We start from the raw sequence: 19,311 nt of genomic DNA on the forward strand, positions 1-19,311 counted from the left end.
TATATTTTATCCAAATCTATACAAATACCAAAAATAATACTAGTATTTTACATCCAGTCACGAGAAATGTATGTAGCATTTTTAGTATTTATAATAAAATAATAAAAATTAATCAACTTTTTTTTTTTTTTTTTGTAGAAAAAAAATTTCTAAAAGTATTAAAATTAATAAGAAAAGAGATAGCTCATCTTTATTTTTTAATTTTTAAAACAAAATTTGAATTTATTAGCACGAAAGTATTAAAATTTAAGCACATAAATTTTTGTAATGTCAGCATTAGGAAGATAACATTTTGACAATTGTGTTTAAAGTGAATCTTTTAAAATATTTACTGTTGAGGGAATCTTTTAAGCTTTGAAATAAAGATGTGAATTATCTTTTAAAATATTTACAGTTGTGCTTTTCTTTCTTGACAAATGAAACAAAGACAAAAGTCTTCAATTCTTTCCCTTTCCTCCTCTTCCCCCACCCGACCTGAAGAAGAAAGGCAGCTTCCCCCGCCTGACCTGAAGATGCGAGGTAGCTTCCCCCACCTCACCCTTATCTTTGAATAACATTTCAAAGGAAGATGCAAGCCTCAGTTGGGCGATCCTATTCCTGCTGCTCTCTATTTCCTTATAAATCTGCTCCATTTTTCTCACACCTCTTTTAAGATCGCGTATCAAAACCTCCTCTGCAAAAGAATTCCAATTACCAGGTCAGTCTAATACCAACTCTGCATATTTATAAAAATTCTGGTTGGCATATTAAATATCTCTTTTGTCAGTGTTTTCTGTTTCATGGATTTTGTCTATTTGTTGATTATTTTGTGTTTTGTAAAATATATGTAAAGACTTCACGTAATAAATCACAATTTTCAAATTGTATTGCTAAGTTTATTGACATTTTTATTCAAAGAAGTCATAAATTGGGATTTTTTTATAATAAAAAAATAAAAAATAAATGTATTTATTGAATTATTATCGATAATGTTGTATAAATATTAAAATTTAAAAATATTTTACATAATTTTAAGAACACGCTGTTTGGAGGCATAGATTTCGAAGCTTGAATTTTTATTTTGTGGATTTAAAAGAAACTCAAGACAATTTTATATTATATTTTACATCCAGTCACTTGAAATGTATGTGGCATATTTAGTATTTACAATACAACAACAACAAAACCAAGCCTTAGTCCCACTAAGTGGGGTCGGCTATATGAATCATATTCCGCCAATTTATGCGATCATAGACCATTTCTTTTGATAGATTTAAAGATATTAAATTCTTACTCACTATCTCCTCCCAAGTTATTTTAGGTCTACCCCTACCCCTTCTACTGCCCCCCAGAGTAACTAAGTCACTCTTCCTCACAGGTGCACTATAAGGCCTACGTTGCAAGTGTCCATACCATCTGAGTCATCCTTCCCTTATCTTATCTTCTATATGAGCTACACCTAACTTACCACGAATATGTTCATTCCTTAATTTATCTTTCAATGTTATACCACTCATCCATCTAAGCATCCTCATCTCGACAACTTTTACTTTTTAGATATTATGTTTATTCGTCGCCCAACATTTTGATCCATATAGCATAGCTGGTCTTATAGCCGTCCTATAAAACTTCCCTTTCAATTTTAAGGGTATTCTACGATCACATAGAACACTTGAAGAACTTCTCCACTTCACCCAACCTGCTTTAACTTTATGCATTACATCATCTTCAATTTCTCCTTCAGCTTGCATAATAGATCCAAGGTATCGAAATCTACAAGTGCTACTTGTTTCTTCATCATCAAGTTTAACTTTGTCTCCAATATTCCTCCTATCATTACTAAAATTACATTTCATATATTTTGTTTTATTTCTACTTATCTTAAAGCCTCTAGATTCCAAAGCTTCTCTCCATAATTCTAACTCAGCCTCTACTCCATCCCTAGTTTCGTCAATTAATACAATATCATCTGCAAACAACATACACCATGGAACCTCTTTTTGAATACTCTTAGTCAATTGGTCCATCACTAAAGCAAAAAGATAAGGACTCAAAGCAGATCCTTGATGTACACCTATGGTAATTGGAAATTCTCTAGTTTCTCCATCTATAGTCTTTACACTAGTCATTACTCCATCGTACATATCCTTAATGACATCGGTATACCTACAACATACACCCTTTTTTTTCTAAAACCCACCATAGAACTTTCCTAGGTATCCTATCATATGCTTTCTCAAGGTCAATAAATATCATATGCAAGTCCCTCTTCTTTTCCCTAAACTTTTCCATTAATCTTCTTAAAAGATAAATAGCTTCTGTGGTAGATCTCCCAGGCATAAAACCAAATTGATTTTCTGAGATTTTCGTTTCTAACCTTAATCTTTGTTCAACTACTCTTTCCCATAGTTTCATCGTATGACTCATGAGTGTAATTCCACGATAGTTATTACAATTTTGAATATCTCCTTTATTTTTATATATAGGTATTAAAGTGCTTTTCCTCCATTCATCTGGCATTTTCTTAGTTTTTACAATTGTATTAAATAAATTAGTTAACCATATAATTCCGTTATCACCCAAGCATTTCCAAACTTCAATTGGGATGTTATCTGGTCCCATAGCTTTCCCATTTTTCATCTTTTTTAGTGCAAACTTAACTTAGTTAACCATATTTTTCGAATAAATCTTATATTTTTAGTCTTTTTCTCATTTGACAATTCTAAATTTAAGCCTTCTATTTGGTTTTCGTTAAATAACTTACTAAAGTAATTTCGCCATCTTTCTTTAATATCTTCGTCATTAACCAAGACAATATCATCCTCACTTTTTATATATTTTACATGTCCTAAGTCCTTATTCTTCCTTTCTCTAGCTTTAACAAGTTTAAATATAACTCTTTCTCCTTCTTTTGTACCTAATCTATCATACAAACAATTAAATGATCTATATTTAGCTTCACTAACGGCCCTTTTTGCATCTATTCTTGCCTCCTTATATTTTTCAAAGTTATCGCTGTTTCTACATTTTTGCCACGTTTTATACCAAATTCTTTTCGTCTTTATGATTTTTTGTACATCTTTATCCCACCACCAACTTTCTTTGCTATTTAAGAATCTTCCCCTTGATTCACCTAAAATCTCTTTTGCTATCTTTTTAATAGAGCTAGCTATTTTATTCCAAAGAGTATTTGAATCTATCCCATCCTCTAAGGTCCAATCCTCATCTTTGATCATTTTATCTTTAAATTTTATTATATTTTCTCCTTTTAGGTTCCACCATTTACTTCTCCTACACTGGTTTATTTTATCCTTTTTCTTCCATTTTTTAATGCATATATCTAACACTAAGACTCTATGTTATGTGGTTAGACTTTCACCTGGAATAACTTTACAATCCTTACATGATACACGATCTACCCTCCTAGTTAAAAAAAAATCTATTTGACTTCTATTTTGTCCACTTTTAAAGGTTATTAAGTGCTCTTCTCTCTTCTTAAAGCAAGTATTCATTATACTAAAATCATATGACATAGTAAAGTCTAAAATCATCTCCCCAAACTCATTTTTGTCTCCATATCCATATCCTCTATGTAATCCTTTCATAATTTTTAATATCTCTTCCAATATGTCCATTCAGATCTCCTCCTATAAATATTTTCTCAGTCCCTGACATGCCTTGTATCATACTATTCATATCTTCCCAAAATTGTCTCTTAAGATTTTCTGCTAAGCCAACTTGAGCATAAGCACTAATGATATTTATTATCTCTTGTCCTAATACCATTTTGATTTTTATAATTCTATCCCTTACTCTAATTACATCCACAACACTATCTTTTAAGTTTTTGTCTGTAATAATGCCTACCCCATTCTTGTATTTTTCTTTTCCAGTGTACCAAAGTTTAAAACCTGATTTATCGATTTCTCTAGCTTTCTCCCCCGCCCACTTAGTTTCTTGAAGGCAAATTATATTAATTCTTCTTCTAATCATTGTATCCACAATTTCCATGCTTTTACCCGTAAGTGTCCCCATATTCCAAGTTACTAATATAATCTTAGTTTCCTGAACTAACGTCTTTACCTGCCCATGTCCAGAATGATGCAGGAACCCTCGCATATTTGACACCGTACCCGAGCGCCGACACGGCGCGTCGCTTCGGGACGACGACCTAGCCCACCCTCGCCCACTTTTCGCTACACCCGGGTGGTTCAACTGCAACGCGTCGTTCGTAGGGGACGCCCCAGTAAATATTCGGTAAGGATTCATATCATAGTGATCTGACAAATTTTACGCTGGCTGTCAGCTACCTAACGCAACCCTCCTCCTTAACCCGGGCTTGGGACCAACTGTGTGTGAAAAAATTAGGACATTTAAGTGCATCACAGGCGGAGTTAGTATTTACAATAAAATAATATAAATTAATAAATTTTTTTTTGTAGAAAAAAATTTCTAAAGTGTTTATCTTGTTATATTTCATACAAAAAATGTTAGGAAATTAGTTTAACATTTACATAAAGATGGTACTCTAATGAAAAATTAAATACGTTTATTTGATAATTTTAAAAGTAATATCTCCTATCATATATTTCTTCTCACTTTTTTTTTTTTTTCTCAGGATTTAAATCAAGGTTCTTAAACTTTAACTATTAAGCCTAAAACAAATAAATATTCAAATATGACAATATGGATAACTGTAACCCTACACTAAACTTCTTCTCATACTCTTTTTCAGTTATTCATCTCATAATAATTTGAGCATCAAATCTCCAAAATAAAAGTTTCAATCTTTTTTCTTTAAAGTTATTGTAATTCTATGACATACCAAAAAAAAAAAAAAAAATCTGCTCTCTTTCTAGAATTCAAATTTGAGACTTAAAATTCATAATATAACTTAAGATAAAAATATTTCAATATGATAGTAGATGACAAGTGTTGATAAATAATATCAATCTCTCTTTATCTTTTCCATAACAAATGTATGAATCAGTATTTTTGAATAACTTGTAATGCTATTATTATAGTTTACGAATTTAAGTTACATTAAAAGAATTACAAATGAACCACTTTAATCTCTACTTTGATTAATATTGGAATTGTTTATTATGGAAGTTTGAGGGATAAATAAGTGTACAACAACAACAACAAGAATAATAATAATAATAATAATAATAAGATTAGGAAATTATAAGTATAATGATGTAAAATAATAATGATTTAAAATTTGAATAAAATGTTGATTCAATATTGTTCACTAAAATAAGCTCACATAAAATTTATTATTTATTTTTTAAAACAAAATTTGAATTTATTAACAGGAAAGTATTAAAATTTATTCTTTTTAATTGACAAATGAAACGGAGACAAAGTCTTACTGTACATGTAAGACAGCGACATTTGGGATGTGACGTGCGAGTCTCTGCAGTCCACTAGCTTTCCCAGCGGGACACCCCGTACGATCCCATGCATGTGCGTCCATTGCAGCCGATGCCGGCCGTGTCGCCTACACCCTCGAATGAAGCCATTAACCCTCCAAGTGATCGATCCGACGGCTGAGATTGCAGGTCTCGAACATGTGGTGGACGATCGGCTTTATTGGACCCAACCTAGGATCCTTTGCTTTTTTCAATCAAAGGACAGCAGACTTTATTTTGTCGTGTCAAGTGTACCGCCATAGGAAAACAAAAACGGGTGCCCCGAGTGGCCCCCGGGCCCCATACCTGAGACGGGGGCGCCCCAAGTGGTGAATATCCTATGGCCAGGAGGCTAGTGGCGCTCACACGTTTCAATAGTTATTATGTCTTAAAATTCAATTTTTAGCGCTGCAATAATAATCTTATTGTACATGATATTTTGGAAATAGTTAAAATATTTTTAAAAGCTTTATATATTTTTTTTCAATTTTTTAGAAATTTTACAAATATTTTTATTTTACTTATATCTAAAATTCATAATGTCATTTTAATTTAATTTTAATTTAGAATTATATATAAAATCAATGATTCAATTCAAAAAAAGTTAATTCTAAATAAGAAAATATTTTCACAATGTGCTGTAAAAATAATTAAAAATTATAAATATGGTACATATTTTTTTCCTAAAATAACTGAAAATCTATAATAGAAACAAAAACTTAATAATGTAAATAAAATTTAATATAATTTGTTTGTTAACTGCATAGAATCAAAAACAAAAATTATTAAAATAATATCAAACAAGACCTAAATTAACAAGAAAATACACACATAATATGGTCTCTTGCTATTAAATTTTAAATTGATTAATATTATTATTATTGTTACCGGAGTGGTCATAATCAACATTAGTAATTCATCAAAATAATAAATTTCAGATTGGTTATTATTGTTCTCACTGGAGTGGTCATAATCAACACTAGTAATAAAGTGCACAACTATATTAATATTATTATGATGCAAGTAAACATGAAGGCATAAAAAGTGTTTTAAACAATAACATATGAAATATTTTAATTAAAATTATAAGAAATATTGAATTTTAATACCGACATAAAATTATAGATAAAATTATTAATAACCCCTTGTGACATCTTCATCCACTATTCTTGTGGATTTTTGATTCTCCAAATTGAAAACTATAATATAAATATATACTTTTATATTTAACAAAAATTGAGTTACATCTCTAATAAAGAAAATTATAATTTAGATATTATTTGTGATTTTTTTCTTGACAAAATTGTGATTTTTTTTTATAACACCATAGATTAAGTGTTTTGGTCATTTCAAAGTCACTTAAGCCTCTTTGCTTTCATAAACACTGAATTATTGGGGTCTTTTTAGTTTTACGGGTTTTGTAGATGAAGCCCAATGACACAACTTGATGTTAATTTGCATAAGATAATAGAGATGATAATGGTCACAATCTTTTTCAAATCGAAATTTATTAATTTATTGGTCTTCTCCCCTCAGCTTGGATATCACTTTTATCACTTGGACTGCTGCTCCATCTCAAAGTAATCTTCACACAAAATCATCACCGATGGCTGAAGCAATTTTGTTCGGTTTGGCTGAGACCCTCCTTGAAAAGTTGGGCCTTCGGGCTTTTCAAGAGATTGGATTGGCATGGGCTGTCAAAGACGAAGTTCAAAAACTTAATCACATCGTTTTCATACTCAAGAACGTGCTTTTGGATGCGGAGGAGCAAAGTAGCCATAACCGTATGATCACAACTTGGCTTCGAGAGCTTCAAGATGTAGTTTACGATGCAGAAGATTTGCTCGACGATGTCTCTACCACAGCTTTGCAACAAAAGGTGATAACCCAAAAGAAACTCGCGAGAAAGCTGCACCTTTTCTTTTCGAGCTACAATCCGATTGTGTTTGGTCTGAAGATGGGTCATAGGATTAAGGCTATTAGGGAGAGATTGGATGAACATGCAAAGCTTAAGAACAATTTCAACTTAACTGATCAATCCACGGAGTCCAGACTACTTAAATATAGGGAGAGGGAGCAAACTCATTCCCTTTTTCCTCAAGAAAAAGTTATTGGGAGGGAAGATGACAAAAATAAAATAGTGGATCGTTTACTGGACAGTAATCCTGTTGCTGTTGAAGATAAGTTTTCAGTCATTCCAATTGTTGGAATGGGGGGCCTAGGAAAGACTACTCTTGCTCAATATGTGTACAATGATGAGAAATTTGGAGAACATTTTGCGCTAAAAATGTGGGTTTGTGTGTCAACTGATTTTAATATGAAGAGAATTGTTGAAAATATTTTAGAATCTGCAACTAAGAAGAAAACTGAGGGGGGCCTTCAGATGGATACACTGCAAGATTGCCTTCGGAAAGAAGTTGGTGGTAAGAAATACTTGCTTGTTTTAGACGATGTTTGGAATGAGGATCATACATTGTGGGACAAACTAAAAGATTTGTTAAATGTATGTGCAAGTGGAAGTAAGATTATAGTAACAACTCGGAGCCATAGGGTTGCAGAAATCACAAGCCCCGTTGAACCATATGTTTTAGAAGGTCTTGATGAGCAGAGGTCATGGGAATTGTTTAAGAAAAAGGCATTTAAACCAGGAGAGGAGCCACAAAACCAAGTGGAAATTGGGAAGGAGATTGTAAGAAAGTGTTCAGGCGTTCCTCTTGCCATACGGACTTTGGCAAGCTTATTGCCCAACAAAGATACCAAATACTGGGAATCCATTAAAAATAAAGAATTTTCAAAAATAGCCCAAAAAGAAAATGATATTATACCTATCCTGAGATTTAGCTATGATGAGCTCCCATCATATTTAAAGCACTGCTTTGCTTACTGCTCAGTATATCCCAAAGATTTTGAAATTGAGAAGCAAACCTTGATCCAACTTTGGATGGCAAACGGTTTTCTTCGTTCACAGGATGGAAAACAATGTGCAGAAGAAATTGGGGATCAATATTTTACGGAGCTATTAAGGAGGTCCTTTTTTCAAGATGTACAAAGAAAGAAATGGGATGATGATATAGAGAGTTATAAAATGCATGATCTGATGCACGACCTTGCAGAATTGGTTGCTGGGGAAGGAATTTGTCGTGGGAGCTCAGAGGCAGCAAATATTATAGAAAAGACACGTCACCTGTCATTCCCTTATGAGTCGGAAAGTTATTCGACGGAAATTCCATCTACACTGTTCAATGCAGGTACATGTCTCCGAACGTTACTTTTGCCATCCTCCATAAAAGTGAACGAAACATGTCTCCGAAAGATTATTTCGAGATTCAGGTGCCTACGCGTGTTGGATTTGCATGACCTGTGGATCGAAATGTTACCAGGTTCAATTGGGAAGTTGAAGCAACTAAGGTATCTTGACCTTTCTTGCTGCCGCAGTATGAAACGACTCCCTGAATCTATTACCCGCCTGGTGAATTTACAGACGCTGAAGCTCTCTTCGTGTGAGGAACTCGAAGAATTGCCGAGGGATATTGAGAATTTAGTCAACTTGGTGCATCTTGATTTGGATGAGTGTTGTAGTTTGAGACGTATGCCGCGCGGAGTGGGGCAGTTGGAGCAACTAAGGTATCTTGACCTTTCTCGCTGCCGCAGTATGAAACGACTCCCTGAATCTATTACCCGCCTGGTGAATTTACAGACGCTGAAGCTCTCTTGGTGTGAGGAACTCGAAGAATTGCCGAGGGATATTGAGAATTTAGTCAACTTGGTGCATCTTGATTTGGATGGGTGTTCTAGTTTGAGACGTATGCCGCGCGGAGTGGGGCAGTTGAAGCAACTAAGGTATCTTGACCTTTCTTGCTGCCGCAGTATGAAACGACTCCCTGAATCTATTACCCGCCTGGTGAATTTACAGACGCTGAAGCTCTCTTGGTGTGAGGAACTCGAAGAATTGCCGAGGGATATTGAGAATTTAGTCAACTTGGTGCATCTTGATTTGGCTGAGTGTTTTAGTTTGAGACGTATGCCGCGCGGAGTGGGGCAGTTGGAGCAACTAAGGTATCTTGACCTTTCTTGCTGCCGCAGTATGAAACGACTCCCTGAATCTATTACCCGCCTGGTGAATTTACAGACGCTGAAGCTCTCTTCGTGTGAGGAACTCGAAGAATTGCCGAGGGATATTGAGAATTTAGTCAACTTGGTGCATCTTGATTTGGATGAGTGTTCTAGTTTGAGACGTATGCCGCGCGGAGTGGGGCATTTGAAGCAACTAAGGTATCTTGACCTTTCTTGCTGCCGCAGTATGAAACGACTCCCTGAATCTATTACCCGCCTGGTGAATTTACAGACGCTGAAGCTCTCTTCGTGTGAGGAACTCGAAGAATTGCCGAGGGATATTGAGAATTTAGTCAACTTGGTGCATCTTGATTTGGGTGGGTGTTCTAGTTTGAGACGTTTGCCGCGCGGAGTGGGGCAGTTGAGGCAACTAAGGTATCTTGACCTTTCTTGCAACCACAGTATGAAACGACTCCCTGAATCTATTACCCGCCTGGTGAATTTACAGACGCTGAAGCTCTCTTGGTGTGAGGAACTCGAAGAATTGCCGAGGGATATTGAGAATTTAGTCAACTTGGTGCATCTTGATTTGGATAAGTGTTTTAGTTTGAGACGTATGCCGCAAGGAGTGGGGCAGTTGTCTAACCTTCGAACGTTGAATCGGTTTGTGGTGGGCGAGAATGCAACCACAAGCGGTGTACTCAGCGAGTTGAAAGGGTTAAATAATCTGGAAGGGGAGTTGAAGATTGTAATCAGGAGAAGGATAAAAAGTGCAGAAGCATCGGAAGCGAATTTGAAGGAGAAGCAACACCTTCGACGCCTGGAATTGGAGTTGAGGCAACAAAGCAATGAGGATGGGGAGGAGGATGATTATGAATCAGTGTTGGAAGGCCTTCAGTCGCCCCCAAATCTGAGAGAATTGGAGATAAGAGGGTACGGTGGGAGAAGGTGGCCAGATGGGATGCGTTGCCTCACCTCTCTTCAAAAATTGTGGATTGACCAGTGCCCTAGTCTATTGAGCTGGGGAGACGAGGAAAGGTTCAGAGGCTTAACGTCTCTCGAGACGCTCTGTATCGAGGGATGTGATGTTCTCAAGGCTTTGCCTGTTCGAGGTATTCAACATCTAATTTCCCTGAAGAAGCTTCATATTTCAAATTGCATAGAGATGGAATTGTTAGATGATGATGATGATGGCAAGCAATGGGAGAACCTCAACAAAAGTCTCCGGGAAGTGAGAATTGAAGGAATTCCAAAGATGGTGCGTCTGCCTAGGTGGCTTCAGCATTGCACATCTCTGCAGGCTTTATGGATTGAAAAATGCAGGGGTTTGAGGAATTTACCAGAGTGGATGGGCAACCTCACTTCGCTTCAAAAGCTTCGCCTATGGGAATGCCCCCAACTAGAATCACTGCCGGATGGGATGCGTTGCCTCACCTCTCTTCAACAATTGTGGATTTTCGGATGCCCACTTTTAGAGAAAAGATGCGAAAAAGAAACAGGGGAGGATTGGCCCAAGATCGCTCACGTCCCCACAATTTGGATTCATTCCAAGTGCCAATAGTTATATGGTGACGTGCACCCTCTTCCAAATTTGGATTGTTTCCTAACGGCCAAGCCAATAGGTATGTGCTAAATATTATTATGATGTTGAGGGAGTTTTTAAGAGTTTTTTTTCCGTTTTATAATTAAAAGTAAATAAAATATAAAATAATACTCTGAACAGAGAATTTTTTTCCAAAATAATGCTCACGTAATCTCGCAGCTTCATGCTGCGAGATTTAAACTGGTGGCCACTCTGCCATCGACGCATGGCAAAGAACGAAGCAGGGGTAACGTGACGCGTGGTGACGGGTGAAGAAATCTCGCAGGTCCAACCTGCGAGATTTCAGATGCGAGCGAACGGTGAGGCGATACGTGGTAAATCTCGCAGGTTGGACCTGCGAGATTTAAGAAGGCAACGTACGGGGAGGCGACGCATGGTGAATCTCGCAGGTCCAACTTGCGAGATTTAAGAAGGCAATGTACGGGGAGGCGACGCGTGGCTGGTAAATGACGTGCAACTTGACACGTGGTGAATCTCGCAGGTCCAACCTGCGAGATTTGTTTTGCGCCCTAAAATCCTGCTTGAGCCTTCTCAGAACACATTCAGGCAGAGGAGAACTCGAAGACCTGTTGCAAACCTTCCTTCGATTGCAGACGACCGTTGCGTGTTGCAGGTGACCGTTGGAGGTGCAGGTGACCGTTCGGGCTCGGGCGAAGGCGAGGTGAGACTATTTAAGAGCCGAAGATGGGGTATGTTATTTAATATTTTGAAAAATAACGTGAATATTTTATTTAGATTTACATGAGATAATTGTTTATGTTTTCTGTTGGTTTGATATCACACGCTGCGTTCCGAGTATTTTGGTTCGTTGCTGCATCTAGAGGAAGGTTAGTTTTTTTTAATTAATAATGTCATTATAGTTTATGTCTTTAATAGTATTTGTATATACTCCGCATAATCATTTAAATTTTTAACAATATAATCTGAAAATTTGAAATAAAAAAGGAGGTTCAAATGAGATTAGAAAAGCTAAAAGGAGGTTTCAGATTTAGAAAGTGATGACAATAGTGATTTTGATTGTGCTGGGGGTTATTGTTAGATAGATTTCCAAAAAAATATGGGTAGGTGTCTGTCTGCTGTGATGAAATAGGGGATTTATCTTATGCTGATCCATGCCAGTTGGAAGGATAGTTTGGATTTATCCTATGCTGATCCGTGTCTGGCTCTTGTCCCTGCACATTGTAGCTTCTCTTCTTTCTAAACATAAATTATTTTTTTATGAAAAAAATAGTTTGGAAAACTGAATCAAACCAATTCGTACATATATATATATATATATATATATATATATATATATTTATATAGTTGTGTAGTTACGTACATATTGAGACGAAATTGTTCATATTACAAAATTATGTACATAGATTTATAAATAATAGTGTTAATTATGTAGTTATGTATGTGGTTAGATTTCTAAATAATAATGTTAATTATGTAGTTATGTATGTAATTTAATTTCTAATGATATGTACCTACTACTATAATTACATACCTACATATTTTTTACGTATCTAAATCGAACCAATTATATAATTACGTACATGCATGCATGTTAGATGGTTTGGATAATTGAACCAAACTATTAATTATGCTTATCTAAATCAAACCAATTAGATAATTACGTACATATTCAGATTGAATTGTTTATAATTAAAAAATTAGGTACATATATTTTCAAATTATTATGTTAATTACATGATTATGTAGTTTAATTTCAAATGATAGTTCGGTGTAGCCAATATTATAATTAGGTACATAATTTTAAGCATATCTAAGTTGAACCAAATATGTAATGTATGTTCATGCATGCTTATTAGTTTTTTTTGTTTTTTGGAAAATCGAACCAAATAAAATTACATGCATACACATAATTGTGTAATTATGCATATATTATATTTTAATGGTCCATAATTATAAAATCATGCATGTAGATTTTAATATTATAATGTAAGAAATGCATAATACCTGCCCTGCCTTCTCAATTTTCATGTTGTTTCCATATGTTAGGGATTTCATTTTCTTGAATATGCTTTAATTATCCAACCTACCCTTCAGATTATTTTAGTAGCAAAGCATCAAACCATCAGCCTCAAGCTGTCCTCAAAGTCAGCAGAGCCAGCGGTTCATGTTGACACAGGAATTACAAGTTCACACACAATGTTAGAGATAAACACTACACAAGTGGCCCACTACTTAATATGGGAAATGCTGATTTTGTCCCTGATTGGAACATGTCAAGGGCTGTTGTCCCCTATGGCTCTTGTGAGGGACATCCATCTTGCCAATTATTTGTCCATTTTCCAAGACCCAAAGAAAGATCTTGTTAACCCCAAAATGTCTTCACTTGATTAAGGCATGCCCTTTATGTGTTTTTTTTTCTTATCTTTCTTTAACTTGACATGAAAGCAGTACATGTAATTGTCCTTTTGTGGATGACATTAGTTCGGTGTAGCCAATATTATAATTAGGTACATAATTTTAAGCATATCTAAGCTGAACCAAATATGTAATGTATGTTCATGCATGCTTATTAGTTTTTTTTTATTTGGAAAATCAAACCAAATAAAATTACATGCATACACATAATTGTGTAATTATGCATATATTATATTTTAATGGTCCATAATTATAAAATCATGCATGTAGATTTTAATATTATAATGTTAATTATTTAATTATGTCATTTAATTACAAATAATAGGTATAACCAATAGTAGAATTAAAAACCAACATAATTACGGGCATATCTAAACTGAACGAATGATGCAATTATGAATATGCATGCATATTAATTAAGAGAAAATCGAACGAAGTCAAACTACGTTCATAATTGTTTATGTAATTGTATAAATGTTCGAATTGAACAATCCATAATTATGTTATGCACGTAGAGATTTTAATTATTATACTAGTTACTTGCTCGTAGTATAGTTTTAAATGTGATACATTAAATAAATTACTATTATAAATGATTAGGTTGAAAATTTAAATGGGCCGATGGTTTAAGTGGGTAGACCCGTTTTATTAATTTAATTCTTGGGTCTAAATGGGTCACCCATTTATGACCCATATAATTACATGAGTGTACCCTAACCCATTTAAAGAATATAATGTGCACATTAATGTATTGAAAATTATTTTTGTTCACTATTCACTTAGCATACAACTTATACATAAAATTATTGTTTTGCATAGGTCGTTTATATTTACCGGGCGTCAATCTAGATGGCAGGAAGTTCAAGCAGTATTCCGGTTCCGGTATTGTTGTACATGGGGGGTAACATTATAACCGGCCAAACCGGTGTTAGTTATAGTATTCCACCGGTTCAACCTATTAGAATTGGTCATAGGTGTAAATTAACTAAATTGCATACGAAGATATACAAGTATTTGCAAATTGATCCAAATCTAAATGCATTGCGGCTAACCGCGAGATACCCGATTAAGGGGCATCATGATACAATCTTCTATGAGGTTGTTCCCGTAACTAGTGATTACGGTTTACGCATGGTGTTGGATGCACACTGCGTAGGGACGACATATTTGACTGTGCAACTGTATGTTGAACTCATTCCTCAAATGGGTGTCGCTGCACATGGGCAGCCGGGAACGTCTATTGAGCACGTGGTTGAAGCGGAGGAAGAAGATGCAGATGTTGGTGGGATGCCTGTTGTGGATATGAACAAATGTCCACGATCGTCATTCGAGGCGCAGACGTATGAAGGAACTACTATCCATACGAATTTTCATGGTGTTTGCGAAGATGTTTCAGCAGAACAACCAGGATCGTTGTTCGCAATAGCGAACAACGCTCTGGACGTGGGGATGAACATCACAAACGATGTTCATTTACAAGATGACACGTACGAGGAGGAAATTGGTGAACGGATGAACGAGTTCACCGATGATGTTGACCGACCCCCCCGTCAATCGAACGATGGCACGGATACGGCAGATTTCATGGACGAACCTCCTATGTATGGTGTAATTGACGTAGAGGCTGCAGATTTGTCCCATGGTGACGAGCTTCCTATACGGGTAACTCGTTGGGATGAATCATTAGAACTGAGTCAAGGGATGCTATACGGGTCGAAAGATCAATTGATAGCTGCTGTGCGAATATACCACGCTCGAACCCACCATGACTTCTACGTCTTGCAGTCGACCCCACTATTATGGGTTGTTAGGTGTAAGAACTCTGAATGCAGTTGGAGACTGCGTGCGATGTATCGTCAGAAACATAGATTCTTCGAAATCACTCAATATGGTGGTCCGCACACATGCTTCAATGAACTCCTCTCGTAAGACCATAACCAAATCACGTCGTCCCTTATTGCTAGTGAGGTTGTCAATATGATAAGGGGTGATGCGTCGACCTCAATCGCTACATTGAAAGAATTCATAGATCGTCGTTTTGGCTATTCCATCTCATATAAGAAAATTTGGTTAGGCAAACAGAAGGCAATTGCCCAAGTATTCGGCGATTGGGAGAAGTCTTATCAGACGTTGCCTAGGTGGATGGAAGCAATGTGCACTTATAATCCTGGTACTGTTGTAAAGTGGAGGTGGAACCCTATACGGGGCAGCGATCAGACCGTAACATTTGTATCAGTCTTTTGGGCGTTCGCAGCATCTATTCAGGGTTTTCCCCACTGTCCTCCTGTGATCTGTATAGATGGGACACACTTGTACGGTAAGTACAAGGGAAAACTCCTTATTGCGACGTGCCCGGATGCAAATAGGCAAATATTTCCTCTTGCATTCGCTATTGTGCAAGAGGAAAGTTTGGACACATGGAATTGGTTTCTGTGTTGTCTTCGTTCCATTACCGATAGGGACGACATTTGCCTTATATCAGATAGGCATCCAGGGATCATTGCTGCAGTGTCTCACAATCACGATTGGCAGCCACCGCGTGCGCACCACCGATTCTGTCTTCGACACGTTGTAAGCAACTTCAGCACGAAAGTGCACAGTGTCAATCTTAAGCGAATGGCTGAGCGCGCGGGAAGGGAGCATCAGGTTAGAAAGTTTAACATGTGGATGAAGAAGATCTTCGATGAGGGTGGGGAACCCGCAAAGACGTTCTTCGATCAAATCGCTCCTCATATGTGGACTCAGTCCCACGACGGGGGCAGAAGATATGGGAACATGACGACAAATCTCATCGAATGTTTCAACGCCGTCCTTAAGCGCGCTCGTAACCTCCCAATCACTGCCCTTGTGCAACTGACATTTTATCGCATTGCACATTATTTCAATAGCCGACGTGAGGCTGCTCGTCGTTCTTTGCCACGCGTCGATGGCAGAGTGGCCACCAGTTTAAATCTCGCAGCATGAAACTGCGAGATTACGTGAGCATTATTTTGGGAAAAAATTCCCTGTTCAGAGTATTATTTTATATTTTATTTACTTTTAATTATACAGAGTATTATTTTATATTTTATTTACTTTTAATTATAAAACGGGAAAAAACTCAGTTTTTAAGCTTTCAAATAAAGATGTTAATTATGACAAATGAAACGATTTGGGATGTGACGTGCGAGGCTCTGCAGTCCACTAGCTTTCCCAGCGGAACACCCCGTACGATCCCATGCATGTGCGTCCATTGCAGCCGACGCCGGCCGTGTCGCCTACACCCTCGAATGAAGCCATTAACCCTCCAAGTGATCGATCCGACGGCTGAGATTGCTGGTTTCAAACACGTGGTGGACGATCGGCTTTATTGGACCCAACCTGGGCTCCTTTGCTTTTTTCAATCAAAGGACAGCAGACTTTATTTTGTCGTGTCAAGTGTACCCGCCATAGGAAAACAAAAACGGGTGCCCCGAGTGGCCGCGGGCCCCACACCCGAGACGCGGGCGCCCCAAGTGGTGAATATCCTATGGTCAGGAGGCTAGTGGCGCTGACACGTTTCAATAGTTATTATGTCTTAAAATTCAAGGCTTTGTATTGAGGGATGTGATGGTCTCAAGGCTTTGCCTGTTCGAGGTATTCAACATCTAATTTACCTGAAGAAGCTTCATATTTCAAATTGCATAGAGATGGAATTGTTAGATGATGATGATGATGGCAAGCAATGGGAGAACCTCAACAAAAGTCTCCGGGAAGTGAGAATTGAAGAAATTCCAAAGATGGTGCGTCTGCCTAGGTGGCTTCAGCATTGCACATCTCTGCAAGCTTTACGGATTGAAAAATGCAGGGGTTTGAGGAATTTACCAGAGTGGATGGGCAACCTCACTTCGCTTCAAGAGCTTCGTCTACAGGAATGCCCCCAACTAGAATCACTGCCGGATGGGATGCGTTGCCTCACCTCTCTTCAACAGTTGGATATTTATGAATGCCCACTTTTAAAGAAAAGATGCGAAAAAGAAACAGGGGAGGACTGGCTCACGTCCCCAAAATACATATATGGTGACGTGCACCCTCTTCCAAATTTGGATTGTTTCCAAACGGCCAAGCCAAAAGGTATGTATATATGCGTTCTTTTTTTTTTTTTTTTAATTAAATCGCGATCATATTAAGTGCCTGATATCAGCTGTTAAATATAATGAATACAGAGTAGGCAATGTGATAATGCAAACCCTCATGCACACACTCATAGAATACACTTGCTTTTGAATACCATTAGAACCAAGAGAAGAAAGTGAAAGAGAAGGGGGGGGGGGGGGTACACAAACCTTGCTTCTGAAAGTTTTTTGTGTATGCTTAGCATAGTTCACATACTGTGTTAGTAGAATTGAATTTTTTTTTTTTCATTCAATGTGTTTTTTTTTTTTTTTAAAGCTGGTAGCCCCACACATAGTGGCCCCATCCCAAGTTTATTAAAAAACCCTCACATATGGTGGAGGAATACCGTAGTTACAACCTTTAGACTTGGGGATTACAAAATCAAACCCCAAGAATCTAAAATTGACTTAACTAACTTATTCAAAACTAATAAACTAATGACCAACAAACAGGCACATAAATAAGAACTATACAACTATACGTGGAAAACAAACAAAACTCCAAAAGCTCTTGAGAAATTAATTATTCACTGTAGCCTTCACAACTACCAGCACAAAGCATCACGAGCGCAAGGAAGGAAATCCCAACAAATCCAATCGAATCATTCCCATGACTTGCTGTGGAAGATCATCCTGACAACTATATGATTGAGATATACCAGATTTGCCCGGCTTAGTAAAGAAATCCACACTTTGATTCGCTTTTCTGTAAACATGTTCCACTTTGTAATGTATGCCTCTCAATGCTAATACAAGCTCTTCCCACTTGTACTAATAGAATTGACTCTCTTTTGTTGTTTTTTTTTTTATTTCGATATGTAAATACTTCATCCCACCCCCCTCCCCAAAAAATTATGGATTGGAGGGTCAGTTTACTTGCACTAGGAGCATACTAGAAAACTAGTGTTATACAGTGGTTTATTGTGATCTTGTTTACTAATTGTGTAAGCAATTTTTAAAACGTCATTGAAGCTTACATTTCAATTGTCATCATTTTCTATCAATTATTTTGCTTTGATTGTTGTTGAGGATTCTTTGTTTAAGGGCTGAGGTGTCATATGCAGGATGCCACAAAGGCTAGTGACATGACTAGTTATGGAAGATGGTGTTCGTTTCTTCAACCTGGGTTGTATTAGTGTAAGGATGGTGGTTTTTTAGAAGATCTTGTTTGTGCACATTACGATCTTAGACATTGTTGATGTGGCGCTGGGGGCAACATGCCATGCCATTGAGGAATTTGGATTTTTGGAAGGAGGTTTGATCTATGTGTATCTCAACTTTCTGTTATTCTGCATTCTGCAGCTAATGTTTTTGTAGCTTACAAGGAACAACAAATAGAGTGAGACAAATTCCTTTGTACCAAATTGTATGCCACTTTCATTCTTACCTATTAAGGTTAGGAAAGAGTTGAATGCTCCTTTCTCCATAATGTACCTTGTCTCCCATCTCTTGTCTTCACAATGAATAATGCATAACTCAAATGGCAGCATACATGTCAACTATTAAATTTATTCCCTTGGCTGTCTTGTATGTATCTGTTCTGGCATATTGTTTGCTATAAGTTTCAAACAATTGTTTCCTTCAGTTTAAATAACTTTGCATTTAGGAGCATAGAGTTCATAAAATTCTATGTTTTTCTTCTTTGCAGGCTTATTTAAACAAAGTATCTTCTTAAAAAATAAATACAATATGCCCATTAATTGAATTTTAAAAATAATAATAATAATAATTCTACTCTCTTTCTTATTTATAA

At 36.6% G+C, this 19,311-nt stretch overlaps 1 protein-coding gene across 6 annotated transcripts; it reads left to right on the forward strand.

Moving 5' to 3' along the window:
- The first annotated feature begins 411 nt into the window (after nt 1–411).
- On the forward strand, nt 412–19,069 carry LOC131163613 (disease resistance protein RGA2-like). 6 transcript variants are annotated; one of them, XR_009139070.1, is made up of 5 exons: nt 428–697; nt 4,077–4,236; nt 6,930–11,068; nt 11,209–11,876; nt 18,623–19,069. XR_009139070.1 is itself a non-coding variant. In XM_058120221.1 (3 exons), the coding sequence occupies exon 3, from the start codon at nt 7,000–7,002 to the stop codon at nt 11,005–11,007; it is 4,008 nt and encodes a 1,335-aa protein (XP_057976204.1). In that variant the 5' UTR covers nt 428–697; nt 4,077–4,236; nt 6,930–6,999; the 3' UTR covers nt 11,008–11,966. The 6 variants fall into 6 exon arrangements, 1 of the variants encoding a protein (XP_057976204.1); XR_009139071.1 differs by having other exon boundaries at nt 11,209–11,710; XR_009139069.1 differs by lacking the exon at nt 11,209–11,876 and adding an exon at nt 16,605–17,517.
- The last annotated feature ends 242 nt before the right edge of the window (nt 19,070–19,311 follow it).

The sequence above is a fragment of the Malania oleifera genome, chromosome 9 (genome assembly GCF_029873635.1).
Source record: "Malania oleifera isolate guangnan ecotype guangnan chromosome 9, ASM2987363v1, whole genome shotgun sequence".
In the NCBI taxonomy this organism is placed as follows: Eukaryota; Viridiplantae; Streptophyta; class Magnoliopsida; order Santalales; family Ximeniaceae; genus Malania; species Malania oleifera.